General features: G+C 43.5%; 2 protein-coding genes across 2 annotated transcripts in view; both read left to right on the forward strand.

The window, feature by feature from the left end:
• Window positions 1-1,300, forward strand: part of LOC310775003 (kinesin-like protein KIF20B) — a 37,070-nt gene extending 35,770 nt beyond the window's left edge. Inside the window, exon 32 of the mRNA XM_083635080.1 lies at window positions 109-1,300. Coding sequence (XP_083491206.1) covers window positions 109-198 — 90 coding nt within the window. The 3' untranslated portion in view covers window positions 199-1,300. The remainder of the gene's footprint in view (window positions 1-108) is intronic.
• Window positions 1,301-2,881: 1,581 nt separating this feature from the next.
• On the forward strand, window positions 2,882-24,921 carry lipf (lipase, gastric). The gene is made up of 11 exons (XM_083636127.1): window positions 2,882-2,913; window positions 6,980-7,117; window positions 10,585-10,696; window positions 12,449-12,647; window positions 15,209-15,318; window positions 16,319-16,455; window positions 17,613-17,759; window positions 20,422-20,493; window positions 21,489-21,557; window positions 22,663-22,773; window positions 23,889-24,921. Exons 2-11 carry the CDS (start codon window positions 6,986-6,988, stop codon window positions 24,009-24,011), a joined length of 1,212 nt encoding a protein of 403 aa, XP_083492253.1. The 5' UTR covers window positions 2,882-2,913; window positions 6,980-6,985; the 3' UTR covers window positions 24,012-24,921.
• Window positions 24,922-25,023: the final 102 nt, after the last annotated feature.

A 25,023-nucleotide genomic window follows, 5' to 3' on the forward strand; every position in this document is an offset into this window, starting at 1 on the left:
TGTGTGTGTGTGTGTGTGTGTATATAGATTTCTAGTTATTAGAAAAGTCCATTGAATATAAATTATTTGAGAAGTGGATGGATGTTGGTTTTCTCCCTATCCCTGCAGCTGATGGGAGGAGCAGAGGAGGAGAAGGAGAAGGAGAGCGATCACCTCATTATCAAGAGACAGCTGCGCTCCAGGACCTCCAGGAAGTGACATCACCAGCAGTGACATCATCAACTGCCCCAACATGGCCGTGCATTGCTGCAAAGCGGTTATTATGACAACTCGTTATTGTTTTTTGTTTTTTTTATATATTTTATTTTCATATTTTAAATTTGTATAGAACACAAACAAGACAAAACAGACAAACAGGCTCAGACACAGGGTTTCAAGTTTCAAGTTTATTTCACCATTTGCATTAAAATTGGCATCAAAATGCATTGGAATTCAGAGAGGACTCTGAGCAGCCGAAGATGGCGAGTTCTGCCTCCGGCTGAAGGGCCACCTCGTTATTGTATTATTAATAGAAGAATGTGATAGAATCACCGTGAACGAGGTTGCTTCTACCTCAAACGCAAACTTTGAGCTTGACACCTGTCATGGAGAGAGAGCCCCACTGCACGCGCTCAGAGGAAGCGGCTGTAATAACTTAATGGGACAGCTCACCCTAAAATCAAAAATACATATTTTTCCTCTCACCTGTAGAGCGATTTATCCATCTATATCGTTTTGGGATCGTTGCCTGACTTTTGGAGATATCGGCTGCAGAGATGTCTGCATTCTCTTCAATACAATGGAACTGGATGGCACTCGGCTTGTGGTGCTCGAAGCACCAAAGAAATACATTTGAAAAACTCAACAGCAATGTCTCCTTCCAGAAATCATGACCCCGTTACTCAAGATAATGCACAGACTTTCACTACAGGTGAGAGGGAATATATTTATTTGGGATTTTAGGGTGAGCTGTTCCTTTAAAACCACTCACTCTCCGGTCTTCTACTGTGCTCTGTTCGGCTCCCTCCAGTCAGCTGGTCTCTACGTGGCCCAGTGCTGCAGGTGGTCTCAGGCTCGGGCTCATCAGGCTCGGGCTCATATTCTTATCCCCCACCCCCCCAAAAACTAAAAGAATCATTGTAGTGAGGGGAGGATTTTTTTTTAAATCAGTTCCCTTCTCCCTGTGTGGGACTGAGAATATAATCTGAAGCATTGGAAATTTAAATACTTTTACAATTTTATTTGTATTTTTATCCTGCGTGTGCAGAGGAGCAGGAACTTTGTAAATATGTTAATTGCTGTGTGTTAATTATATGACGTTTTGTCTATTCCCTCAAGTATGATTGATTCTTTTGTAATAAAGATAAAAACAGCAGTGACTCTCCAGGTCAATAACCACTGGTATTGTCGAATATTGTCATCTGTTCATATGTTTGGGTAATGTTCTGGAGTCGGCCGCCAGACGGCGCTGCGGAGATAGCAGGAGAGTTGGAGAGGTGTTGTGAGGAGAGAAGAAGAAGGAGGGCGAGGTGGAGCCTGGTGGAGCTAGGTGAAAAAGATGAGCTGCTGCACCTAATTACCTCACTAAAAGTTATTAGTAAAACCCAGAACGTCTTGGACTGTTTTCACTGACACACACACACACACATGCACGCATGCACACGCACGCACACACGTCGCTTACACTGGTATTGTCGAATACTGTCTGTTCAGATAGATAGATGATGTGCTGGAGTCGGCCGCTAGGCGGCGCCAGAGATGGGCGAAAATACATCATAAAGTATTTTGATGCAAATTACAAATACTTGCTCAAAAAATGTATCACAATACAAATACAAAATACTGGTCTGAAAAAATATTCAGTATTTAAAATCCAAATACGTATTCGAAATCCAAATATGTATTTTGTATTTTGAAAATACATAAAAATGCATTTTATAAAAACTGATAAAGAGCTGCAACAATTAGTCAATCATCGATTAATTGCCAAATATTACATTAATTGCCTATCTTGATGATCTATTAATCATTTTTGAACCATTTCTGTAAGGAAAATGTTCTAATTCTCTAATTCCAGCTTCTGAAATGTGAAGTTTTCTGGTTTCTTTAAATGGTAAATCGTCTCTTTAGTCCTCTGTGACAGTATTCTCCTCTGTGTACCCTCTAACACACTACAGTTCTTCCATTTCTTCATGCTTGCCTACAATGACAATACAGTTATCTTAATCTTAATTTCAGTTTTAGCTGTTCAGTTTTTGTTGTTTTTCCCTCCAGCTGCAATAAAGAATTCAGCCCAACTTCAACTTCCCATGCTAGCTCTCCTAGGAACAGGCAATAAATATACATTATTTTAACAAATTAAGATGTAAAACGACAGGAAGTGCTGTACATCTTAATATAACATGTAATATAACAATATATATTTTTACATTCTAGCAAAACAATGATATTGCGAGATAATTTTGTTGGAAATAAACATGATTCTACACAGTCACATTTTGTTTAGAATCAGAATCAGAAAGACTTTAATGATCCCCAATGTGAAAGAAGGGTCCAGCTCCGGACGGAGGCAGTAGGCTACAGAGCACGCCCCCTAAGTACAGAGCACGCCCACTATCGTCTAGTTCACTTCAGCAGCCGTAGCGAGGGTCGGACCACGTGACTCGTGAGACGACGTGATGACATGTCTCGCAGTGTCCGCCGTACCTATCCGTCGCTAGAAGCTAGTGTGAGACCATGCGTGAGACTTATAATTGGAGATGAATGGGGAAGTTACTTCCGGGACCGGAAACATCACGAAAAGTCACGTGCCTGTTGAGCTCGTCTCTGACCAAACCAATCACGGGCGGGGTCGCTCCCACGTCACAGAAGCTGTTTTCCTCTTTCTTCCATCCACAAAGAAAAGCTGCAGCAGAGAGAGAGAGCTCAGAAGAGGTGAGTTCAGTTCATACCGTCCACACATCACATCACACACTACAGCTTAATAACTACTGGTAACTACACATGTTTACAGGTGTAGAGCTGTGTGTGTGTGTGTGTGTGCGCGCACGTCTGGTGCGTGCGTGTGTGTGGCTGTGCTGTATTCAGCACGAGACAAAATGTTCTCAAAATTAAGATGTTTGCTTAATTTGGCCGACAATTTGTGTAATAGGCTATTTCTATAATCCTCATATCGTTTTTTATATTGTAGCGGGTTAGAGTTTGTATGCTACTGTACCTGTTGATGTGGTCTACTGTGCATGTGGGTCTGTTTGTTGGGTTTTGTGGGACAGTGAACGCAGCTAATGTCCAGTGGGTTTAGCCATAGATCTATCGTTATGTCTATCTAACTGATGATGATGATTGATTGATTGATTGATTGATTGATTTCAATCAATTCAATTCAAACTTTATTCAAGACACACACAGAGGGGTCCATAGTGAAGAACACATAAAACATAAAAAACAAGACAAAAACAAAACAATAAATCAACAGGGCATATATAAACAAGGCAGGACTTTCAGCCTTATCTCTGCACATACAGGCTAGAGCGCCAGTGTCTCCATTGTCTCCAGTGTCTGATTGATAGATTATTAATGTAGTTTGTTCTCACTGATATATTCCAGTGTGCTACTGATGTGATGATAGTGGGTTTCTGTAGGATATGTAAAGTCAGATCTTTGTAACATCATGCAGTCTGTGTCATAAACTGATATTTAAACTATATAAACTGATATTTAAAGTCAGATGTTTGTAACATCATACAGTCTGTGTCATAAACTGATATTTAAACTATATAAACTGATATTTAAAGTCAGGTCTTTGTAACATGCAGTCTGTGTCATAAACTGATATTTAAACTATATAAACTGATATTTAAAGTCAGATCTTTGTAACATGCAGTCTGTGAACTGATATTTAAAGTCAGATCTTTGTAACATGCAGTCTGTGAACTGATATTTAAAGCCAGATCTTTGTAACATGCAGTCTGTGAACTGATATTTAAAGTCAGATATTTGTAACATGCAGTCTGTGAACTGATATTTAAAGTCAGATCTTTGTAACATGCAGTCTGTGAACTGATATTTAAAGTCAGATATTTGTAACATGCAGTCTGTGAACTGATATTTAAAGTCAGATCTTTGTAACATGCAGTCTGTGAACTGATATTTAAAGTCAGATATTTGTAACATGCAGTCTGTGAACTGATATTTAAAGTCAGATCTTTGTAACATGCAGTCTGTGAACTGATATTTAAAGTCAGATCTTTGTAACATGCAGTCTGTGAACTGATATTTAAAGTCAGATATTTGTAACATGCAGTCTGTGAACTGATATTTAAAGTCAGATATTTGTAACATGCAGTCTGAACTGATATTTAAAGTCAGATCTTTGTAACATGCAATCTGTGAACTGATATTTAAAGTCAGATATTTGTAACATGCAGTCTGTGAACTGATATTTACTGCATTTTCTATTTCTTTTTGGACTCTACTTTTTAGATTTTCAACTCCCTTCCCTGATCTTAGGATAATTTAAAAATTACATTTTTATATCCCTTCTGTTGGACTCTTTTTTTACATTTTCAATTTTCTGTTCTCTTGTACATTTTATTTCCATAATAAACCATTCACAGAGTTTCATTATCGGAAACTCTGTGTATGGTTTAGCCCGGCATCTCTCGGCCTGTCTCGGAGGGGAGTCCCCAGATGGGGGTCCGCTGCTGTGGCCTGGGTGGGCCCGTCCCCCGCGTGGCCTGCTCTCATGCTCTCAGTCACTATGCTGGTGGCTGGGGGCTGGGGGGGCGGGTCGCGTGGGGGCTGGGTCCGCCCGGGCCGCAGCAATTGGCCCCTAGCACAACGACCTCACAAGGTTCCTCCTCAGCCAAGTCACTGGGGCAATCCATGTGGCGATCCATGTGTGGATTGCCACCATATGGTGGACAGGTTTTCTTGCGTTCACTGGGGGTGAGGGGGTGCCGCTGTGTCCCGGCCTGGCCTTCCCTCCCACGCCTTATGTGGGCGGGGGCCGGGTCGGGGGGCATCGGTGCTCTTCATCACTGGTCGAGGGCTGCCGGTTGGTTTAGAACAGCTTAGGTAGGCGATAGATTAGCTACAGCCTAAGGCTGACCTGTTAGTGTTCAGGCTAAAATCAGACTAGAGCAGGGTAGGATAGGCCAGATTAGGCTGTAGATTAGCTAGATACTATGTCCCAGTTAGCTCTGGTTAATGCTTAGAGTAGTCAGTTGTCTGATCTTCTCCCCCCCCCCCTCTCTTTCCCCCTTCCCCCGCTTCTTCCCTTCTTCCCCCTTCTTGTTCTCCTCTCTTTCCATGCTCTTTCCTCCCCCACATCCCACCGCCCCCCCCTCCCTTCTCCTGCTCTCTCCTCATTCTCCCCCCTCTGCTCCTTCTCCTCTTCTCCCCTATTTTCCTGAATCCCTGCCACTTCCTGCTCTCCCTTCTCTCACATTCCCCCTGCTCTCCTTCCCCTGCACCCTCCCACCTCTCCTTCTCTGCCTCTCTGTCCTCCCCCCTCTCTCACATTCCCCCTGCTCTCCTTCCCCTGCACCCTCCTACCCCTCCTTCTCTGTTCTCTCCTCCTCCACATTTCCCATTTTCTCCCCACCCTCGCCCTAATCCGGGCCCGTATCCTACTCCCTCCCTCCACCCTAGACCCTACCTCTACTCTCTGTCCTCCCCCCTCTCTCACATTCCCCCTGCTCTCCTTCCCCTGCACCCTCCCACCTCTCCTTCTCTGTTCTCTCCTCCTCCACATTTCCCATTTTCTCCCCACCCTCGCCCTAATCCGGGCCCGTATCCTACTCCCTCCCTCCACCCTAGACCCTACCTCTACTCTACCTCCCCTGTACCCTTCCACCTCTCCTTCTCTGTTCTCTCCTCCTCTCTGTCCTCTCCCCTCTCTCACATTCCCGCTGCTCTCCTTCCCCTGCGCCCTCCCACCTCTCCTTCTCTGTTCTCTCCTCCTCTCTGCCCTCTCCTCCCTCTCACATTCCCCCTGCTCTCCCTCCCCTGCACCCTCTCCTTCTCTGTTCTCTCCTCCTCCACATTTCCCATTTCTCCCCACCCTCGCCCTAATCCGGGCCCGTATCCTACTCCCTCCCCTCCCCCAACCCTAGACCCTACCCCTACCCTGGCTCTCCCTCCCCTGCACCCTCATCTCTCCTCCTCTGTTCTCTCCCCCTCCACATTTCCTATTTTCTCCCCACCTCCCCCCTCTCCTCCCTCCTCCCTCTCCCTCCCTCCTCCACTCTCCTGCTTTCTTCAAATGTTCAAATGTTATCTTTATTCTGTATATTCTTGTTACTGTGTGTTAGCTAGAATCAGCTAGACATACTTTCTGTGAAGCCCTCTGAGACATGCTTGTGAATTAGGGCTATATAAATAAACTTGACTTGACTTGACTTAAAGTCAGATCTTTGTAACATGCAGTCTGTGAACTGATATTTAAAGTCAGATCTTTGTAACATGCAGTCTGTGAACTGATATTTAAAGTCAGATCTTTGTAACATGCAGTCTGTGAACTGATATTTAAAGCCAGATCTTTGTAACATGCAGTCTGTGAACTGATATTTAAAGTCAGATCTTTGTAACATGCAGTCTGTGAACTGATATTTAAAGTCAGATCTTTGTAACATGCAGTCTGTGAACTGATATTTAAAGTCAGATCTTTGTAACATGCAGTCTGTGAACTGATATTTAAAGTCAGATCTTTGTAACATGCAGTCTGTGAACTGATATTTAAAGTCAGATCTTTGTAACATGCAGTCTGTGAACTGATATTTAAAGTCAGATCTTTGTAACATGCAGTCTGTGAACTGATATTTAAAGTCAGATCTCTCATAAACTGCAGCAGGATTTTAAACAGCAGAAAGTTTGGTTTCCCGCCTCATCACCACTCTGACATGTGGTGGAGCCATGCCAAAACAACAGTCTCCTTTAGCCAATCACAACTGGGCTGTGTGTGTGTGTGTGTGTGTGTGTGTGTGTGTGTGTGTTGCAGGTGAACATGCTGTGTGTGTGTGTGTTGGCGCTCGCGGGACTCGTCCACGCCATGCCGAGTGACAGCGTCGCTGTCCTGAAACCACGTCCCGTCAGCCAATCAGGAGCCAGCCTGGACCCCGAGGTCGACATGAACATCGTGAGTACACACACGCACGCACGCACACGCACACACACACACACACACACACACACACACACACACACACACACAAGGGTCCCCGGCCTGAAAAACTGGTTTACTGTCTAACAAGGCAGATGGGAAGATGGTTTCTGTCAACGTTTATTTATTGAAGTTCCCTACAAGAACATAACAAGAAAAAACAGTAGAGTCAGTGAGGCACATCATTCAAACTCTAGATCCTCCATAACAGAGAATTGACCAGAGGAAATCATATAAATCACAAAAGCCAGTTTTAAATCTCAAATTTAAATTCAAGAAGACACAGGGACAGAACAGTGTGTTGAAATGACAGTGAGTGAATGTGAATGAGTTCAACACAACTTCCCTAAAGAGTTTCTGTCTGCGTCACATGACTGATCACATGACTGGGGAAGCTCTTTGGTTCAGAAGGAGCTGAGGAGGTTTCATGTGGGGGTGAAGGGAAGAGAGGGGGGGGGGGGGTCAACATCTGCCTTTAACAACTGTTTTCTGGTGTGTTTTCTAGATATATATATATAGCGCCAAATCATAACAAGAATTATTTGATCTCAAGGCACTTTACAAATAGAACAGGAAGAAGACCAGGCACTTTATTTTAGACCCAACAAGACCTTGGACTTAGTGATGGCGGCAAGGAAAGGGGAAGAAACCTTGAGCAGACCCGGCTCATATTTAATCCAATCTAGAAAGAACAGAATGGAAATTGTGAAATGTAAAAAATAAATAAATAATAATAATAAGAAAAATATAGCCGCAAGCGGCGATGGGCGGGGTTCAAGCCTTGCGCAGATGACAAAGCTTCTGATTCTGACTAGGACATCCTACTTGATATATCTGACAAGTTTCGCGATCATTGGACAAACAGGTGTGGAGTTACAGCCTTTTTTATGTTAAGCCACGCCCATTTCTGGCGTTTATGGCGCCCCCTTTTGGTCGAATTGCACAAAATTTGACACACATGGTCTAGGATGGTCTCCGAAGACCTCCTGCAAGTTTCGTGAAGATTCCTTAATCGGTCATGAAGTTATGACAATTTAGCTGATAGGCCACGCCCTCTCACAACTTTAACGATTAATATCTCCGAAACGAAAGGAGATTTCAAAGGTTTCAAAAAGCCAGTTTGTAGAGCTTGCTCCATAGATGTTGATCCATAAAAGTTTGAAAATCGGACCAACGGCGTGGAAGTTAAGGCCTTTAACGTAAAACCATTGATTATAGCGCCACCTTCAGGCCGATTCGAAAAATCTTTTTTGAGCACCTACCAGCCAACAATATCTGTCATTGGGCCAGGTTTCAGGTCTCTACCATTTACCAACTCACGGGAATTTGCGTTGGGGCAGATGAACAACAAGAATAATAATAAACCGGGTGAAAAACAATAGGGTTTCAGCCCCTTCAGGGCTTGAACCCCTAAAAATCTAAAATAGGGTCTTATGTGCATAATTTTAAGCATGTAAAAGTGGTAGTGGGCGGTGCTTAGGGCTCATTCTGCTCAAACCATATCACATAATACTGTATGTGTTAGTCAATCATATAACGTTATAACGTTAACGTTATAACTTGACCTGGCTCCCCTGCTGGCTGCACACCATAGCACAGGCTCTGGCTCCCCTGCTGGCTGCACACCATAGCACAGGCTAAGTGACCGACACCAAATATACTCTACATGTAACCTGAATGTTATGGCATAAAACGTGTTTTTATCTTTAAAAAAGTGGGTCAAGTAAAGTCTGTGGAGTGGACATCACAGTGTGACCGTCGATCAACAACTATTTCTCAACCAAATAAATGATCATTCGATTTTGGACAAGAAGGGAATTGATTAGAGCTCGATTACAACCATTTCGTTATCCTCGTGGAGATTCCCAGTGGTAAACTATTTTTCTCTGTATGATTGAAATGGGGTGATATTCTGGGCCAGATCTGACTAGTCATGATATGACTTGATTTGGACCTTATCGATACCTATTATTATGCAGATACGTGACGTTTTTCCGGTCAGAGCAAACAGCGGTCATGAGACTGTCACATGTGTGTGTGTGTGTGTGTGTGTCCCTCCACCCTTGCACCCTGCTAACCCTTGCACCCATATAAACCATGAGTGACAATCACAGCTCGCTGAGTCAGTCAGAGGTTAAAGGTCATGTGATGTCATGTAGTGATATTCTGTCACGTTTGCACACACCATGAATAGACTGGTGAAAAAGTGAATCATATGAACAGCAGCCAGCAACCAGATAACGTCACTTTTGGGTAAGACTTTAGATTAGAGAACACATATTATTAACTATGGGTTTCCCCTCAATAGTGTCCCTTGAGACTTCAGTTGGACTTGCAAAAATGACTTGTGAGCATCTCTGGTGTGAATACAGCAGCAGCCGACAGTGAGCTGCTAACACATCTGTCAGAATATCGGTTAGCTAGTTAGTACACACTAGCTAGCTAGCTAGTACACACTAGCTAGCTAGCTAGCGGCACTCTGCTAACTGGTGCAGCTAGCCTGTGTTGGCTAACATTAGCTGGATAGATACAGTATACCTGCGCTAATGCTCCAAATTGATGGATTGATGTCAGTAGCTGTGTTTCCATTACAGTTTTTCGCAAAATAATTGCGATATTTCTACAACTTCGACAATGTACAGTTGCGACTTGTAGGCGTTTCCATTGAAGTTGAGTTTGAGTGACGGCGCACACAGCTGAACGCAATTCCCCGTTGCAGCAGCTGCCACAGTGATTACGCATGGGGATCTGCCCCAAATCCCGTCCCCTGCATGCTCAAATCCAACCAATGGTCAATGCAAATCACCACATGAAGTTACAACGCATATAAACGAGCCTGATTATCAATTCAAAAGAAATGAGTGTCGTACCCTGCCCCAACATGTTGCTGGCTGCGGTGAATGCAGTGAGCGCGAGAGGCAGAGGAAAAAAGGTAGCCTACAACTGCGCGCACACAGACAGGCAGCCTGTCACCATGGACCGATTTCTGTCATTAAACATGATCTATTTTCCCCAGCTCCGCTTTTGCACAACACTCGTCTTTCTGCTAGGTTGCTGTGGAGGTTTTGCCACGGCTTATCGAACCCTTTCTCCCTCATTTTCCTTTCATTTTCCGCTCCTTTTCCAAAGGAGAAGATGGGTCACATGACATGCAAATGCGAAAAATGTGTTTCCATTACATTTTTGCGATAAACTGCTATATCGACACGTCTGAAAAACCACCTCATGAGAGCGCAAAAACTTTTTGCGATATTTGGGAGGTTTTTCGAAATTTACGTGTTTCCATTACCCACTTTCTATTGCGATATTTAGATTTTGCGCATTTCTGAGGGTAATGGAAACACGACTAGTGACTGTGTGTGTGTGTGTGTGTGTGTGTGTGTGTGTGTGTGTGTGTGTGTGTGTGTGTGTGTGTGTGTGTGTGTGTGTGTGTGCGTGTGCAGACAGAGATCGTGCGGAGGTGGGGGTACCCAGCAGAGGAGCACATGGTTCAGACGGAGGACGGGTACATCCTGACCGTCAACAGGATCCCACACGGACTAAAAAAACCCACAGGTGAGTGTGGGTACAGCTCTTTACTATCTCCAGCTAGGAAGCTGTCTGTCTGTCTGTCTGTCTGTCTGTCTGTCTGTGTGTCTGTCTGTGTGTCTGTCTGTCTGTCTGTCTGTGTGTCTGTCTGTCTGTCTGTCTGTCTGTCTGTCTGTCTGTCTGTGTGTCTGTCTGTCTGTTTGTCTGTCTGTCTGTCTGTATGTCTGTCTGTTTGTCTGTCTGTCTGCAGGATTAAAGAGGATCACTCTAGCAATTGTGATGTCAGCAGTGATACAAAGTTGAGCAATTGTGCAATATTGAACAATATTTCTATTTATATTATACTTGCGATTTTCGAGGAGCTGCACGCAGCCTGCTGCGCAGCCCTCGTCGCATTCGGCCTGGCTTTGACGCACAAGTATGTAAAGGCTTTATTCACCTTATGTAGCCCCGCCCACTTGACCCAGTTGTGTTATGACTTCCTGTTCAATCTAGTCACTAGTACTGTACTGTCACAGGAAGTGTAAACACAAGAGGAAGTAACTGGCTGTCATAAGGTGAATAACTTCCCAGCGGGGGAAGTGAGAACTTATGATTGCTCCACTGTTAGTATGCCTCTGTTGCTCTGTTGTCTCTGCTGTGTGTTTGTCCCTTTAGCCACACCTGTTTTACTCTTTTACTGTTTTACTATGTTTTACTATGTTTTACTATATGCACTCAGGCACTTTATGGTTTGACTCTTGCACAACAATCCACCAAGGTCTGCTATTTCTATTTATGCATTTATTTTCTTTATACATTTTTACGAGGTGTATTTGAATGTGTCGACTGTGTGTTTTTATTAACTGTATAAATAAGCTGCTGTAATAATAATAATAAGCTGCTGTAAGCTGCTGCTGGTACCTGAATTTCCTCCGGCATCAATAAAGTATCTACATACGTACTAGGGGTGGGAATCACCAGATGCCCACGATACGATACTAAAACGATACTTCAGTCACGATACGATAGTATTGCGATATCGCCGATATTGCGATATATTGAATATTGCGATATATTGAATATTGCGATATTTCGATATCTTGCGATTTCTTATTTTTTTAACTGCAAATGATGTCCCCAAAGGAAAACTTTGTCAACATCTGGTTTATATAAGAAAAAATTTCCAGTCTGTACATCTGACTTTTATCTGACCATTTTATTGCAGCAACATTGTCAAGTAGACAGACCAACAACTTTCATAAAGTCATGTCATAGTTGCATGCACCTGACAAACTGAACTGTTTGTTACAGTCTACTTACAGTCCACCTTAACTGGATGTGTGTGTGGACTACTGTACTTTAGTTTTTGAACAATGCAACTTCACTTCACTTGCACAAAACATCTTGTGCAGCCCATTCAGTAACTGGGGAATTTGTAACTTACTGTTATGACAAAACTGTTACTGTTAAAACAAAATGAAAATATGCTACCGTTTGTTTACTGCTGGCCTTGGAACAAAAGTTTATAGCAGCCCAGTGGCATGGCCTCCAATTTTTTTTTTTTTTTTTGCAACATCGATCTTGGCGTCCAAATATCGATACAATATCGTCAGGCAAAATATTGCGATACTATGGTGTATCGATTTTTCCCCCCACCCCTAATACCTACCTATACACACATGCTTGCACACACAAGAACGCCCCCACACACGCTTGGTGAGTCCAAGTCCCCATCTCCCGTCACAGGCTTGGACTTTAGCACTGGCATGTTTTCACCATAAATCCTGCTTGTTTCAGCTGGGAGGCCGGCGGTGTTGCTGCAGCACGGCCTGCTGGCCGCAGGCAGTAACTGGATCACCAACCTGCCTAACAGCAGTCTGGGCTACGTGCTCGCTGACGCGGGCTACGACGTGTGGCTGGCTAACAGCCGCGGCAACACCTGGTCCAGAGGCCACACCACGCTCACGCCTGACCACGAGGACTTCTGGAGGTTCAGGTACAGCTGTTGCTCCTCCTCTCGCTCTACGGAGCAGTTTCACACTGGTGACTGTTTGAATGAGAAAGCTTGAAAAGGACTCCATTACCCAGAAACCCCCACAGGGTTGGGTTAGGGACTCCATTACCCAGAAACCCCCACAGGGTTGGGTTAGGCTGCTACGACTCTCAGACGGTTGGATTAAAAAGTGAATGCAAGAGGACACTAGTGAACTTTTGAAAATGCACTGGGAAGGCGAGGAACTTCCGAACTGAGGGGACCCTTTTCCAGATTCAGATTCAGATTCAGATTCAGATTCAGATTCAGATTATTTTATTTTACACACTTGACAGGGTGATACAGTACATCATAAGTGTAGACAAATAAAGTGTGCAAAAAGGGGACCCTGAGGAAGCTTACAGAGCTTTTGGTGGAGACCCACAAAAAACATACATTGCAAGTATCCTGTGCAGGTATCCTGTGCAGGTATCCTGCATAAACAAACGATGCAGGACAAATACACAAACAAAACAGAGACAAACAAAAGGGGACTGGCCTAATACCCCTAACAGCGGATAGGTACGAGACGAGACATAACAGACAAGACAATATCCCAATCAACTAAATTAAACATAAGTGGCTAGTAGTTGCTTCTTAAGTATTTTTTTAAATGAGGAGATGGAGGGTGAACTTTTTGTATTTTCGTCGAGCTCGTTCCAGATCTGCGGGCCCCTACACGCAACACTAAGATTAGTACAATTCAGTTTCCTGGTTTTACCATGGTTAAGATGTTTCCTCCTGGTGTCGTGTGCGTGCAGAAGCACACAGATTGGAACGAGCTCACGTAGGCGGGGGTTTAAATTGTATGTAACCTGGTACATCAGACAAGCGTTCTGCAAATAATTGTATTCAGTAAGGCGTAGGAGATTATAATGATAAAATAAAGGAGCAGTTGGTGAGTTGAAATCAGCCCACGATAGTGCTCTGATTATTTTTTTCTGAAGCGTCTGAAGCTGTTTCAAATGTGTGGGGTAAGTGTTGCACCATATGACTTTGCAATAATTCAAGTGAGGCTCAAAGAGTGTTTTATATAAAGTCAGAAGGGCAGAAAGAGGAAGAAAATGTCGTAATTTAAAGAAGATGTGGGACTATTACCAAATGTAGATTGTTGTTCTGGTTTATTGTTGGATGTTAAACAGAGGAACGTTTTGGATTTGCACGCTGTGAGTTGGAAAACGATATGTGGATGTTGTGTTTGAGTTTGAAATAAAGATAAGTTGAATGGTAAAATAGACAGTTTGGAGGGGGAGACTTGGTGTCAGTGACACTGTGAAGCCAACTTGGAGAGTTTTTTTCTTTACAAACAACCTCTTAACAAGTGCTCAGGTGACTTACAGTTACAGTGGAGGATATTACATGGAGCTGTTATTCACAGTGGAGGATATTACATGGAGCTGTTAATCACAGTGGAGGATATTACATGGAGCTGTTAATCACAGTGGAGGATATTACATGGAGCTGTTAATCACAGTGGAGGATATTACATGGAGCTGTTAATCACAGTGGAGGATATTACATGGAGCTGTTAATCACAGTGGAGGATATTACATGGAGCTGTTATTCACAGTGTCTAATGCTCGTCCTTTCTGTGGGTTGGTGGAAACACATTTTCATTGTTTTCTAGATTGCAAGAGGCTTTTGGAACTTTGCAGTGTTTTGGAAACAGTCTGTTTGCTTCCTTTAATGAAGGTCTGAGAAGATGAATGCAATGTAGTGGCAATGTTTTAATCCCATTGTTGGTTAAGCCAAACTGTCTATATATATATTTTAAGGGAAACGAAATGAGAAGGAAAATTGTGTGGAGAGATAGTTCCTATGTTCATTTCTCTCGTAAAGGCAAGGCTACACGAGAATGAATATAATAATTATATATTTAATTATTATATTATATATATTATTATATAATATAATATAAAGGCTAGAGTCTTCATTGATTTTACGTTTCATAAATTGATGAACAGCATGGGTGTATTTGTATTGTGTATTAATGATGCCATTTGTTCAGTAGTGGACGATTAATTGACTTTGAGTATTGTGCTCATGTGAACAGTCCCACCCTGACTCTTTTAAATGTGTCTGTAATCCTGTAAACAAATGAGGTTTCATTAAAGTTGTTGTTTTTTAAGTAAAAAAAAGTCTCCCTCTCTCTCTCTGTCTGTCTCTATGTCTGTCTCTCACTCTCTCTCTCTCTGTCTGTCTCTATGTCTGTCTCTCTCGCTCTCTGTCTCTCTCTGTCTGTCTCTATGTCTGTCTCTCTCACTCTCTCTCTCTCTCTGTCTCTCTCTGTCTGTCTCTATGTCTGTCTCTCTCGCTCTCTGTCTCTCTCTGTCTGTCTCTATGTCTGTCTCTCACTCTCTCTCTCTCTGTCTGTCTCTATGTCTGTCTCTCTCGCTCTCTGTCTCTCTCTGTCTGTCTCTATGTCTGTCTCTCTCACTCTCTCTCTCTCTGTCTGTCTCTATGTCTGTCTGTCTCTCTCTCTCTCTCTCTGTCTGTCTCTATGTCTCTCTGTCTCTCTCTCTCAGTTATGATGAGATGGCTCTGAAGGATCTGCCGGCTGTAGTGGACCACATCCTGAAGGTCAGTGGTCAGGAGCAGATCTTCTACATCGGACACTCCCAGGGAACCACTATAGGTACACACACACACACACACACACACACACACACACACACACACACACACACACACACACACACACACACACACACACACACACACACACACACACACACACACACACACATTCACACACACATTCACACACACACACACACACACACACACACACACACACACACACACACACACACACACACACATTCACAAATTACTTTAATACATTTCTAATGAATACGTTTATACATTAACTACCCTGCACGTTGTGGGAGTTCTATAGAAGTCTATTGGACTACCCTGTATGTTGTGGGAGTTCTATAGAAGTCTATTGGACTACCCTGCACGTTGTGGGAGTTCTATAGAAGTCTATTGGACTACCCTGCATGTTGTGGGAGTTCTATAGAAGTCTATTGGACTACCCTGCATGTTGTGGGAGTTCTATAGAAGTCTATTGGACTACCCTGCATGTTGTGGGAGTTCTATAGAAGTCTATTGGACTACCCTGCACGTTGTGGGAGTTCTATAGAAGTCTATTGGACTACCCTGCACGTTGTGGGAGTTCTATAGAAGTCTATTGGACTACCCTGCACGTTGTGGGAGTTCTATAGAAGTCTATTGGACTACCCTGCACGTTGTGGGAGTTCTATAGAAGTCTATTGGACTACCCTGCACATTGTGGGAGTTCTATAGAAGTCTATTGGACTACCCTGCACGTTGTGGGAGTTCTATAGAAGTCTATTGGACTACCCTGCATGTTGTGGGAGTTCTATAGAAGTCTATTGGACTACCCTGCACTCCCCCTTCCTGCAAAGTTCTTCTGTTATGATCCTCTCCAGTGATTTCATTACTTTAGAGGTTAGATATATAGTAGTGGTTTGCTTACATCTAGTAGGGCTGAATATCAAATTTAGTGCCTCTAATAATATCATATTATACTATGTAACCACTCTCTCTCTCTCTCTCCCCCCTCTTCCTCTCTCTCTCTATGTCTCTCTCTCTCTTTCTCTCTCCGTCAGCCTTCATAGCGTTCTCTTCTCTTCCGGAACTTGCCAGTAAGATCCGCTTGTTTGTTGGCTTGGCTCCGGTTGCCACGGTAGCGTTCACCAGCAGCCCCATGACCAAGCTGTCCGTCCTGCCCGACTTCCTCATATGGGTGAGAAGAGCCAATCAGCTGCTGATGAGTCATAGAATGACCACATGACCGGCCGGAGCTGCTCCATGTCTGATGCGCAGTGTTGGCAGGGTTACTTTGAAAATGTATTGCACTACAGCATACTGAATACATGCCCTCAAATGTGTTGCAATACTTTTAGAATATTTACATATTACATCATTGTCATTTAGCAGACACTTTTATCCAAAGCAACTTACAATAGTACATTTTGTCGACAGTAGTGTCCGTCAGCCACTGCTGAAAATAAGGTGAGGGGGACTTCCACTCTTTCAGAATGAGTCCCCTGCATCAGAGACTGTTGCACAGCCGTAGGGAGGAGCAGAGAGGATTCTGAGCAGCCGAAGATGGCGAGTTTCCGCCTCAGGCTGGGGGGTTATTTTATAGGCCTTAAGGTCCTTACACATCCAGAGCGTTTTTTTTCGTTGATTGATTGATTGATTGATTGATTGACTTTATTAATGGATATAGAGACAACAACAAGATCCAAGGGATAGCATGTAAAAGTGTAAACACTTATTTCCAACATGGTCCCCGATGTTCTAAAAACAGGACAGACAATAACACAAAACATATAGTCGTCTAAAAAACTGTATCAAAAATCCCCATCACGATTAATTCGCACGTCAATATTTTATTTATTTTATTTTTTTGAACCACGGTTGATTTTTCAGAAATTCGTTCCCGATGTGTACACATCTGTGGCTGTGATTGACAGGTGGGTCAAAACTCGCATCACAATTCCGTGCCGTATATTCGCATCGCTCTTGATGTGTAAGGACCTTAAGAGCACCAATCAAATATTTTGTCCCAGAATCCAGAAAGTGAAGGGTAAAACCAAAAAGCATGGGACAGTGTACCCTCTAACACCTGACACCTATCACATAGTGTTGAGATGGAAGGGTAGATCTTGTGCAACTTAGACTTGGAATAATGAAGACGATGAGTGACTTTAAATTGGATCAGCTGGTGTCTGCTGTTAATTGAGCAGAGTTGGACCACAGACAGACTCCTGTCCCATATAATTTTTTATAAGTCAACACCAAGTTGATTGACTGCACTATTGACTGATATGTACAGTATTGATGTATTGACATATTGATAGATTGACTGCCATGTCGATGGTCCCGTCCCTGCAGGACCTGTTTGGGAGGCGGGACTTCATGCCTCAAAATGACATCATCAAGTGGTTTGCGGAGCACTTCTGCAGTAAGCAGCTGCTCAGCGAGCTTTGTGGGAACCTCTTCTTCGTCCTCTGTGGCTTCGACGAGAAAAACCTCAACATGGTGGGTGTTCAGACTGTGTGTGTGTGTGTGTGTGTGTGTGTGTGTGTGTGTGTGTGTGTGTGGTGTGTGTGTGCGTGTGCGTGTGTGTGTGTGTGCGTGTGCGCGTGTGTGTGTGTGTGTGTGCGTGTGACTGGTTCTCACTTCTCACAAATTTTTCAACATGCAGGGTAGTCCAATAGACTTCTATAGAACTCCCACAACGTGCAGAACTCCCACAACGTGCAGGGTAGTCCAATAGACTTCTATAGAACTCCCACAACGTGCAGGGTAGTCCAATATACTTCTATAGAACTCCCACAACGTGCAGGGTAGTCCAATATACTTCTATAGATCTCCCACAACGTGAAGGGTAGTCCAATAGACTTCTATAGAACTCCCACAACGTGCAGGGTAGTCCAATATACTTCTATAGAACTCCCACAACGTGAAGGGTAGTCCAATAGACTTCTATAGAACTCCCACAACGTGCAGGGTAGTCCAATATACTTCTATAGATCTCCCACAACGTGAAGGGTAGTCCAATAGACTTCTATAGAACTCCCACAACGTGCAGGGTAGTCCAATATACTTCTATAGAACTCCCACAACGTGCAGGATAGTCCAATAGACTTCTATAGAACTCCCACAACGAATGTCCTCATTGCCTGCACCATCATAACACCCCAACCATAGAGTCACTGTCACATATTCTGAATGGCTGCCATGTATACAAAGGTATGTATATTTCCAGACATGACAGGATTGTTGACTTACTGGTTAAGGACATGCTTCTATACATCCCACCTTCTTCTGTTGAAGTTTATACTCACACAAGGGTTTCATCTGACATGTTCATACTATGCAATAACGAAACTGAGATCTTTTCAAATGTGACAGCCAATACACCAGATGTTGTTGTTGTTGTTGACGAAGAAAGCAGAGAAGTCACCATCTTAGAAGTAGGCTGTACGTTTGACTATAGTCTGGAGGAGACATTCCTTGCTAAGGTTTTAAAATACCAACCTCTCAAAAATGAGATTGAACAACTCGGGTACAAGTGCAAACTACTTGTGTTTATACTTGGAAGCCTTGGCAACGTCCACAGACTAGTTGTAAGGGGTTTGCAGATGGCAGGAATTCCAAAGCCAAAAGCTAAAGCATTAGCAAAATTCTGCTCAATATCTGTGATAATAGGCAGCCGCCACATATGGAGGAGACGCTGCTTCCTGTATCCATAGACAGATCAGACATGGCAATGAGATTCTGAGCTTGTATGTGCATCTACCACTATTTGTGTTCAAGAATTTCTCTTGTAAAATGTGAACATAAATAAATATATTAAATGTGTGCGTGCGCGCGCGTGCGTGCGTGTCACCGGTTCTCACTTCCAGCTCATCAAATCCTGACTTTGGTCAGGGCCCCTTTTTCCAAATTTTTCAACATGCAGGGTAGTCCAATAGACTTCTATAGAACTCCCACAACGTGCAGGGTAGTCCAATAGACTTCTATAGAACTCCCACAACGTGCAGGGTAGTCCAATATACTTCTATAGAACTCCCACAACGTGCAGGGTAGTCCAATATACTTCTATAGATCTCCCACAACATGAAGGGTAGTCCAATAGACTTCTATATAACTCCCACAACATGCAGGGTAGTCCAATATACTTCTATAGAACTCCCACAATGTGCAGGATAGTCCAATAGACTTCTATAGAACTCCCACAACGTGCAGGGTAGTCCAATAGACTTCTATAGAACTCCCACAACATGCAGGGTAGTCTAATAGACTCCTATAGAACTCCCACAACGTGCAGGGTAGTCCAATAGACTTCTATAGAACTCCCACAATGTGCAGGGTAGTCCAATAGACTTCTATAGAACTCCCACAACGTGCAGGGTAGTCCAATAGACTTCTATAGAACTCCCACAACGTGCAGGGTAGTCCAATAGACTTCTATAGAACTCCCACAACGTGCAGGGTAGTCCAATAGACTTCTATAGAACTCCCACAACATGCAGGGTAGTCCAATAGACTTCTATAGAACTCCCACAACGTGCAGGGTAGTCCAATAGACTTCTATAGAACTCCCACAACATGCAGGGTAGTCCAATAGACTTCTATAGAACTCACACAACATGCAGGGTAGTCCAATAGACTTCTATAGAACTCCCACAACGTGCAGGGTAGTCCAATATACTTCTATAGAACTCATACAATGTGCAGGGTAGTCCAATAGACTTCTATAGAACTCCCACAACGTGCAGGGTAGTCCAATAGACTTCTATAGAACTCCCACAACATGCAGGGTAGTCCAATAGCCTTATATAGAACACCCACAACGTGCAGGGTAGTCCAATAGCCTTATATAGAACTCCCACAACATGAAGGGTAGTCCAATATACTTCTATAGAACTCCCACAACATACAGGGTAGTCCAATATACTTCTATAGAACTCTCACAACATGCAGGGTAGTCCAATATACTTCTATAGAACTTCCACAACGTGCAGGGTAGTTAATGTATAAACGTATTCATTAGAAATGTATTCAAGTAATTTGTTTGTGTGCGTGTGCGCGTGTGCGCGCGTGTGTGTGTGTGTGTGCGTGCCTGCGTGCGTGTGTGTGTGTGTGTGTGTGTGTGTGCGTGTGTGTGCATGCGTGCGTGTGTGCGTGCCTCCAGACCCGGACTCCAGTCTACACCACACACTGTCCTGCTGGAACCTCGGTACAGAACATGGTCCACTGGGCGCAGGTAACACACACACTAAGGTTGTTAAACGTATTGATAGTATCGATATATATTTTTTAAATGGATACAATACTTAGGGTTAGTCTCTCTCTCCTGGCCAATCTAGACCCGTCTCTCTCTCTCTCTCTCTCTCTCTCTCTCTCTCTCAAAAAGCACGACTGTATATCTGTTCTTCACAATGAAAATCCTCTGGTTAGTTAGTGAATGAAAGAGCCTGCCTGCCTCAGGGTTAGGGCCTCAGCACTCGGCAGACATGTTTCAACCAGTTTCAACATGCTCCATACGAGTGAAAGTGATGAGCATGAAATAGCAGATATCAAACAAAAACTAAAGTAAAAAGGGAGAAATTAAACTAAAGCTACAAAATATCCTAATATCCTTTTAAAAATGTATTTTCCTGGTTCGCTCGCACACATGCTTGTTTTGAAGGGGAGAAGGCAGAAAGGGGGGGTGAAGTGAGATCCGCCAGCCGGTATGAGTATCCTGCTGATACTTATGCTTAAATTAACCCACTCATATTCTGGTTTATTTCTAGAAAAACATTTTGGCTAGTGAAAATTTTAATTGGCTGGTAACTTTAAAATCTAGCAGCCATATTGGCAGGTGGTCAAAAAAGTTAATTTCAAGCCCTGCAGGGAGAGCAAGTGGTGACGTGGGAGTGAGTGAGAAAAGGATCAAATATTGGTGTTTAAGACTGAATAACGACATCACAACTGTCAATTTAAAATGAGTTATTCCTCTAAACCTGACTTCAAATGCCCTAAATCTTTCGCGCCAGCGCCGTTCGGCCCCCAGCCCTCAGCAAAATCTGGCCCTCTGATAGCGAGGACATTTTTGTGTGGCCCTCTCTCTCTGTCATCAAAGTTGCCTCCCTGCTCTGGACACACATGGAGGTCGACGCCCATTTGTTGGCGGAGGCATATATCCGCGGTGCGCCGGTGCGGTCATTGTAGTTTATTTGTATGCCTCTTGATGTGTTGTCTCTGTGCTTATTTCAGGGAGTGCACGGTGGGAAGCTGATGGCATACGACTACGGCAGAACAGGAAACATGGCACACTACAACCAGGTAAACAAAGTACGGCAGAACAGGAAACATGGCACACTACAACCAGGTAAACAAAGTACATGGATAAGAAGTGACACTCAATTGATCGCTCCATTGCAACATCAGCGCGCAGCAGCAGAGCTCCACCTCCGCCATTTTGACCCATAGAGAGACTAGTGAAACCTGTCTGCCTATATGTTAAAAACAGCATCCAGTAAAACATCCCGCTGTACAAATGTGTCTCTGCCAGTTGAACAATGAAGAAATATAATAAATATTATTTATTCATTCAATCTTTGAAAGAATCAAAGCAGAAACACGTAGGCTAAATCATGGGTTCAGATTTTCAAATCCAATTGATCTATTTATTTAGTTTTAAAGAAAACATACATTTATTGATGAAAGTTCAGCTCCAAGTGTCCTTAGGGTGCTTTCTCACTGGGAATGATTGCTTTCGTTCCGTTCCATGCCGCACCCGGGAACGATTGCCCCCCCTCCCCTCTCCCCCGCTGGCCACCTTTCACATTACAACATTTCTTCCTAACCCTGATCCCTAACCCTAACCCGCTGAAAGATGCAGGGCCAGCGAAGAGTCGCTGAGGAGCATTCCAGCGACCGTTGTAAGACGCCAACCGGCTGTAACACCTGTTGAGCGATGATAGCAGGATGCTGGGATTTCTCTAGTCAAGATGAGATGAAGTTTGTAAATGTGCAAAAAGCATTTTGTGTGTCTCCTGCACTGCTTCGCTACCAGCTGACCAGCGCGATTTCTCTCGTCTCACCGACGACCCGATGCTGATGATGAATCAGCCGACTAGAGCCAGTGGACACCCAGACATGTCCGACGGCGATTCATTCATTCATTCATCGTCTGTATGTGTCTCGAGGTTTAACAAGACACATGACCAGAATATAAATGAATTAATCGTGATGTTATATTTCACTCTTTTGTCTTCTCCCTCTGTCCTTATTTCTTCTCTCTCTCTCTCTCTCTCTCTCTCTCTCTCTCTCTCTCTCTCTCTCTCTCTCTCTCTCTCTCTCTCTCTCTCTCTCTCTCTCTCTCTCTCTCTCTCTCTCTCTCTCTCTCTCTCTCTCTCTCTCTCTCCTCCATGTATCACCATCCCAGTCCACTCCTCCTGAGTACTATGTTAAGGACATGAAGGTTCCCACCGCTCTGTTTTCGGGAGGAAAGGATACGCTGGCGGACCCCAAGGATGTTGCTGTCCTTCTCACCCAGGTCAGTCCTCCTCGGGGCCATACAGAAACTTCCTAACTGCAAATCCTATCATAACTGTTTGGTAACCTAACCATGCTAATTAGGGTTAGCGCAAGATAGCCTAGGTAAACCCATCCCCCACGTGACCTGCTCTCTCAGTTCCCAGTCACTAGGTGACTGAGAGCAGGTCACGTGGGGGATGGGTTTACCCAGGCTAAGCGCAAGATGCCTGCAGGCTACGGTTTATACCACAGCGTTGGAAATTAGACCAGAACCAATGATTTATAATGAACATTAAAAATAATCACAGTCACATTACTTTACTCATTGTATAGAGCAGGGCATTACAATACAATAGTTCTGTGTTATTTTCTAATATGGATCATATTTAAATTCCTACATGCATTTTTTGCTACGTTCACCAACGCAAACTTTTGCAAGGTACTGCTGCAGCAAATCACACAGATAGCTTAATCCCTCACTGGAGAAGCGATACCTCTCGTATCAAGTCTTCTGTATGATTAAATGGGTCTTGTCGGTCGCAAAAGACTCTTTCTCTCCTGAGAGCCCCCCTCACTATCCGTGCACCTTCCTTGATGGGCAACTCTTCCAGAAAAGGGTTTGCCATTTCCAAATTGCTGATTTCATTGGTTTGTGGGCGGTGCCTTTTAAGGTTTAAACTTTAATATTATCCTTGCAATTTAATCTGCTCTGGACCAGATTAGCTGTGAAGCATAAGTTGCCATGGAAATATATCTTGGTAAGAAGTGAACTAGCGTTGTAGCATGGCAAACCCAGGGTTAAACCTGAAGTTAGCTCGCTAAGCCACTAATCTTGCTTCGTGGTATAGGCCTCTGGTCGCGACTCGCGTGTATCCTTTTCCCAACGGGGTTTAGATGAAACCATGAACCATCCGAACTCACTTGATTGGTCGGCCCCCTCATCGCTGTCCTCCGCCATGCCTGACAACAAACTACCGTGAACCGCAACTGATATAAAGGACATTCTAAATTATATTACATTATAGCACATAAATCAGCCTTTCAGTTTTCATGTTAATTTAATTTAATTTAATGTATTGCGTGAGATCATGTTGCAAAGCTTGTCTGTCTGTCTGTCTGTCTGTCTGTATCTAGGTGCCTAATCTGGTCTTCCATAAGCACATTGAGCACTGGGAGCATCTGGACTTCATCTGGGGTATGGACGCACCCCAGGAAATGTTCCCCGCCATCCTGAAGCTGCTGCAGCAGCACCCCTAGGGGGTGTGTGTGTGCGTGCGTGTGTGTGTGTGTGTGTGTGTGTGTGTGTGCCGTGTGTGTGTGCGTAGGTGTGTATGTGCATGCATATGCTTTCATTCGTGGTTTTTAAGATTAACATTTTAAACTTTGATTTTCTTCACCAGACACGCTAACATTGAAACACAGCGAGAAACCTCGTTAGCACTGTTAGCATGCGGGACTCGGCAGCAACACCACTAGTGTGTGTGTGTGTGTGTGCATACAGAGATAGCTTGAGGTTTTAAAACGTATTTTTCTTCATCAGACATGCTACCATAGAAAGGCCTGTTAGGGTTGTGAGCATTCCTCAAGCGTGTCACATGCTAATGAGCTAGCTTGTGGCTAGCCGTACCTGTTGATCTGGGTGACGAAAGCTAACAAGTTTTTCTTTTGGCCAAGAAAGACCAAGATATTATCTGTCTGTGTGAAGGGTTTTATATGTCTGTTGTTTTAAACTTGAATCATTTTCTACACCACACGTCCATACAAATGGCATGTTGGCAGTATTAGCATTCTTCACTCAAAACAATAATATGCTAATGAGATAGCTTGCAGCTAGATTAATTTGAACAATGGTTATGATGATTTTTCCTCATCCACGACACCCGACAGCAAGAGACTGGTGGAGAACAAGAGAAACAACATGGTGTGTGTCTGTGTGCCCACCCGCCTTGTCAAATTGTTTGTACTGTAGCAGTGAAGAGCCTGGAGTTCATAAGACTTGAATGACGGTCAGTGTTAAACATGCGTTCAGTAGCCTACTGTATTCTTTTTTTTTGAACTTAATTATTTTATTTCACAAATAAGACAAACAGTTTGAGTTGCATACATGTAGGCTAATCCTTGACATTTGTTATCCACTGTATCATTTGTCTAAACATGTTCTGATTTAACCATAATCATCATTATATGTTTATAAATAAAAGAAAAATGTGCAGAAAAGAAAAGTACTGTATTCTGCTCTGTGTTCACGTCAAACCCTGGAGAGATCTGA

Source organism: Poromitra crassiceps, assembly GCF_964638095.1.
Source record: "Poromitra crassiceps genome assembly, chromosome: 4".
Lineage (NCBI taxonomy): Eukaryota > Metazoa > Chordata > Actinopteri > Beryciformes > Melamphaidae > Poromitra > Poromitra crassiceps.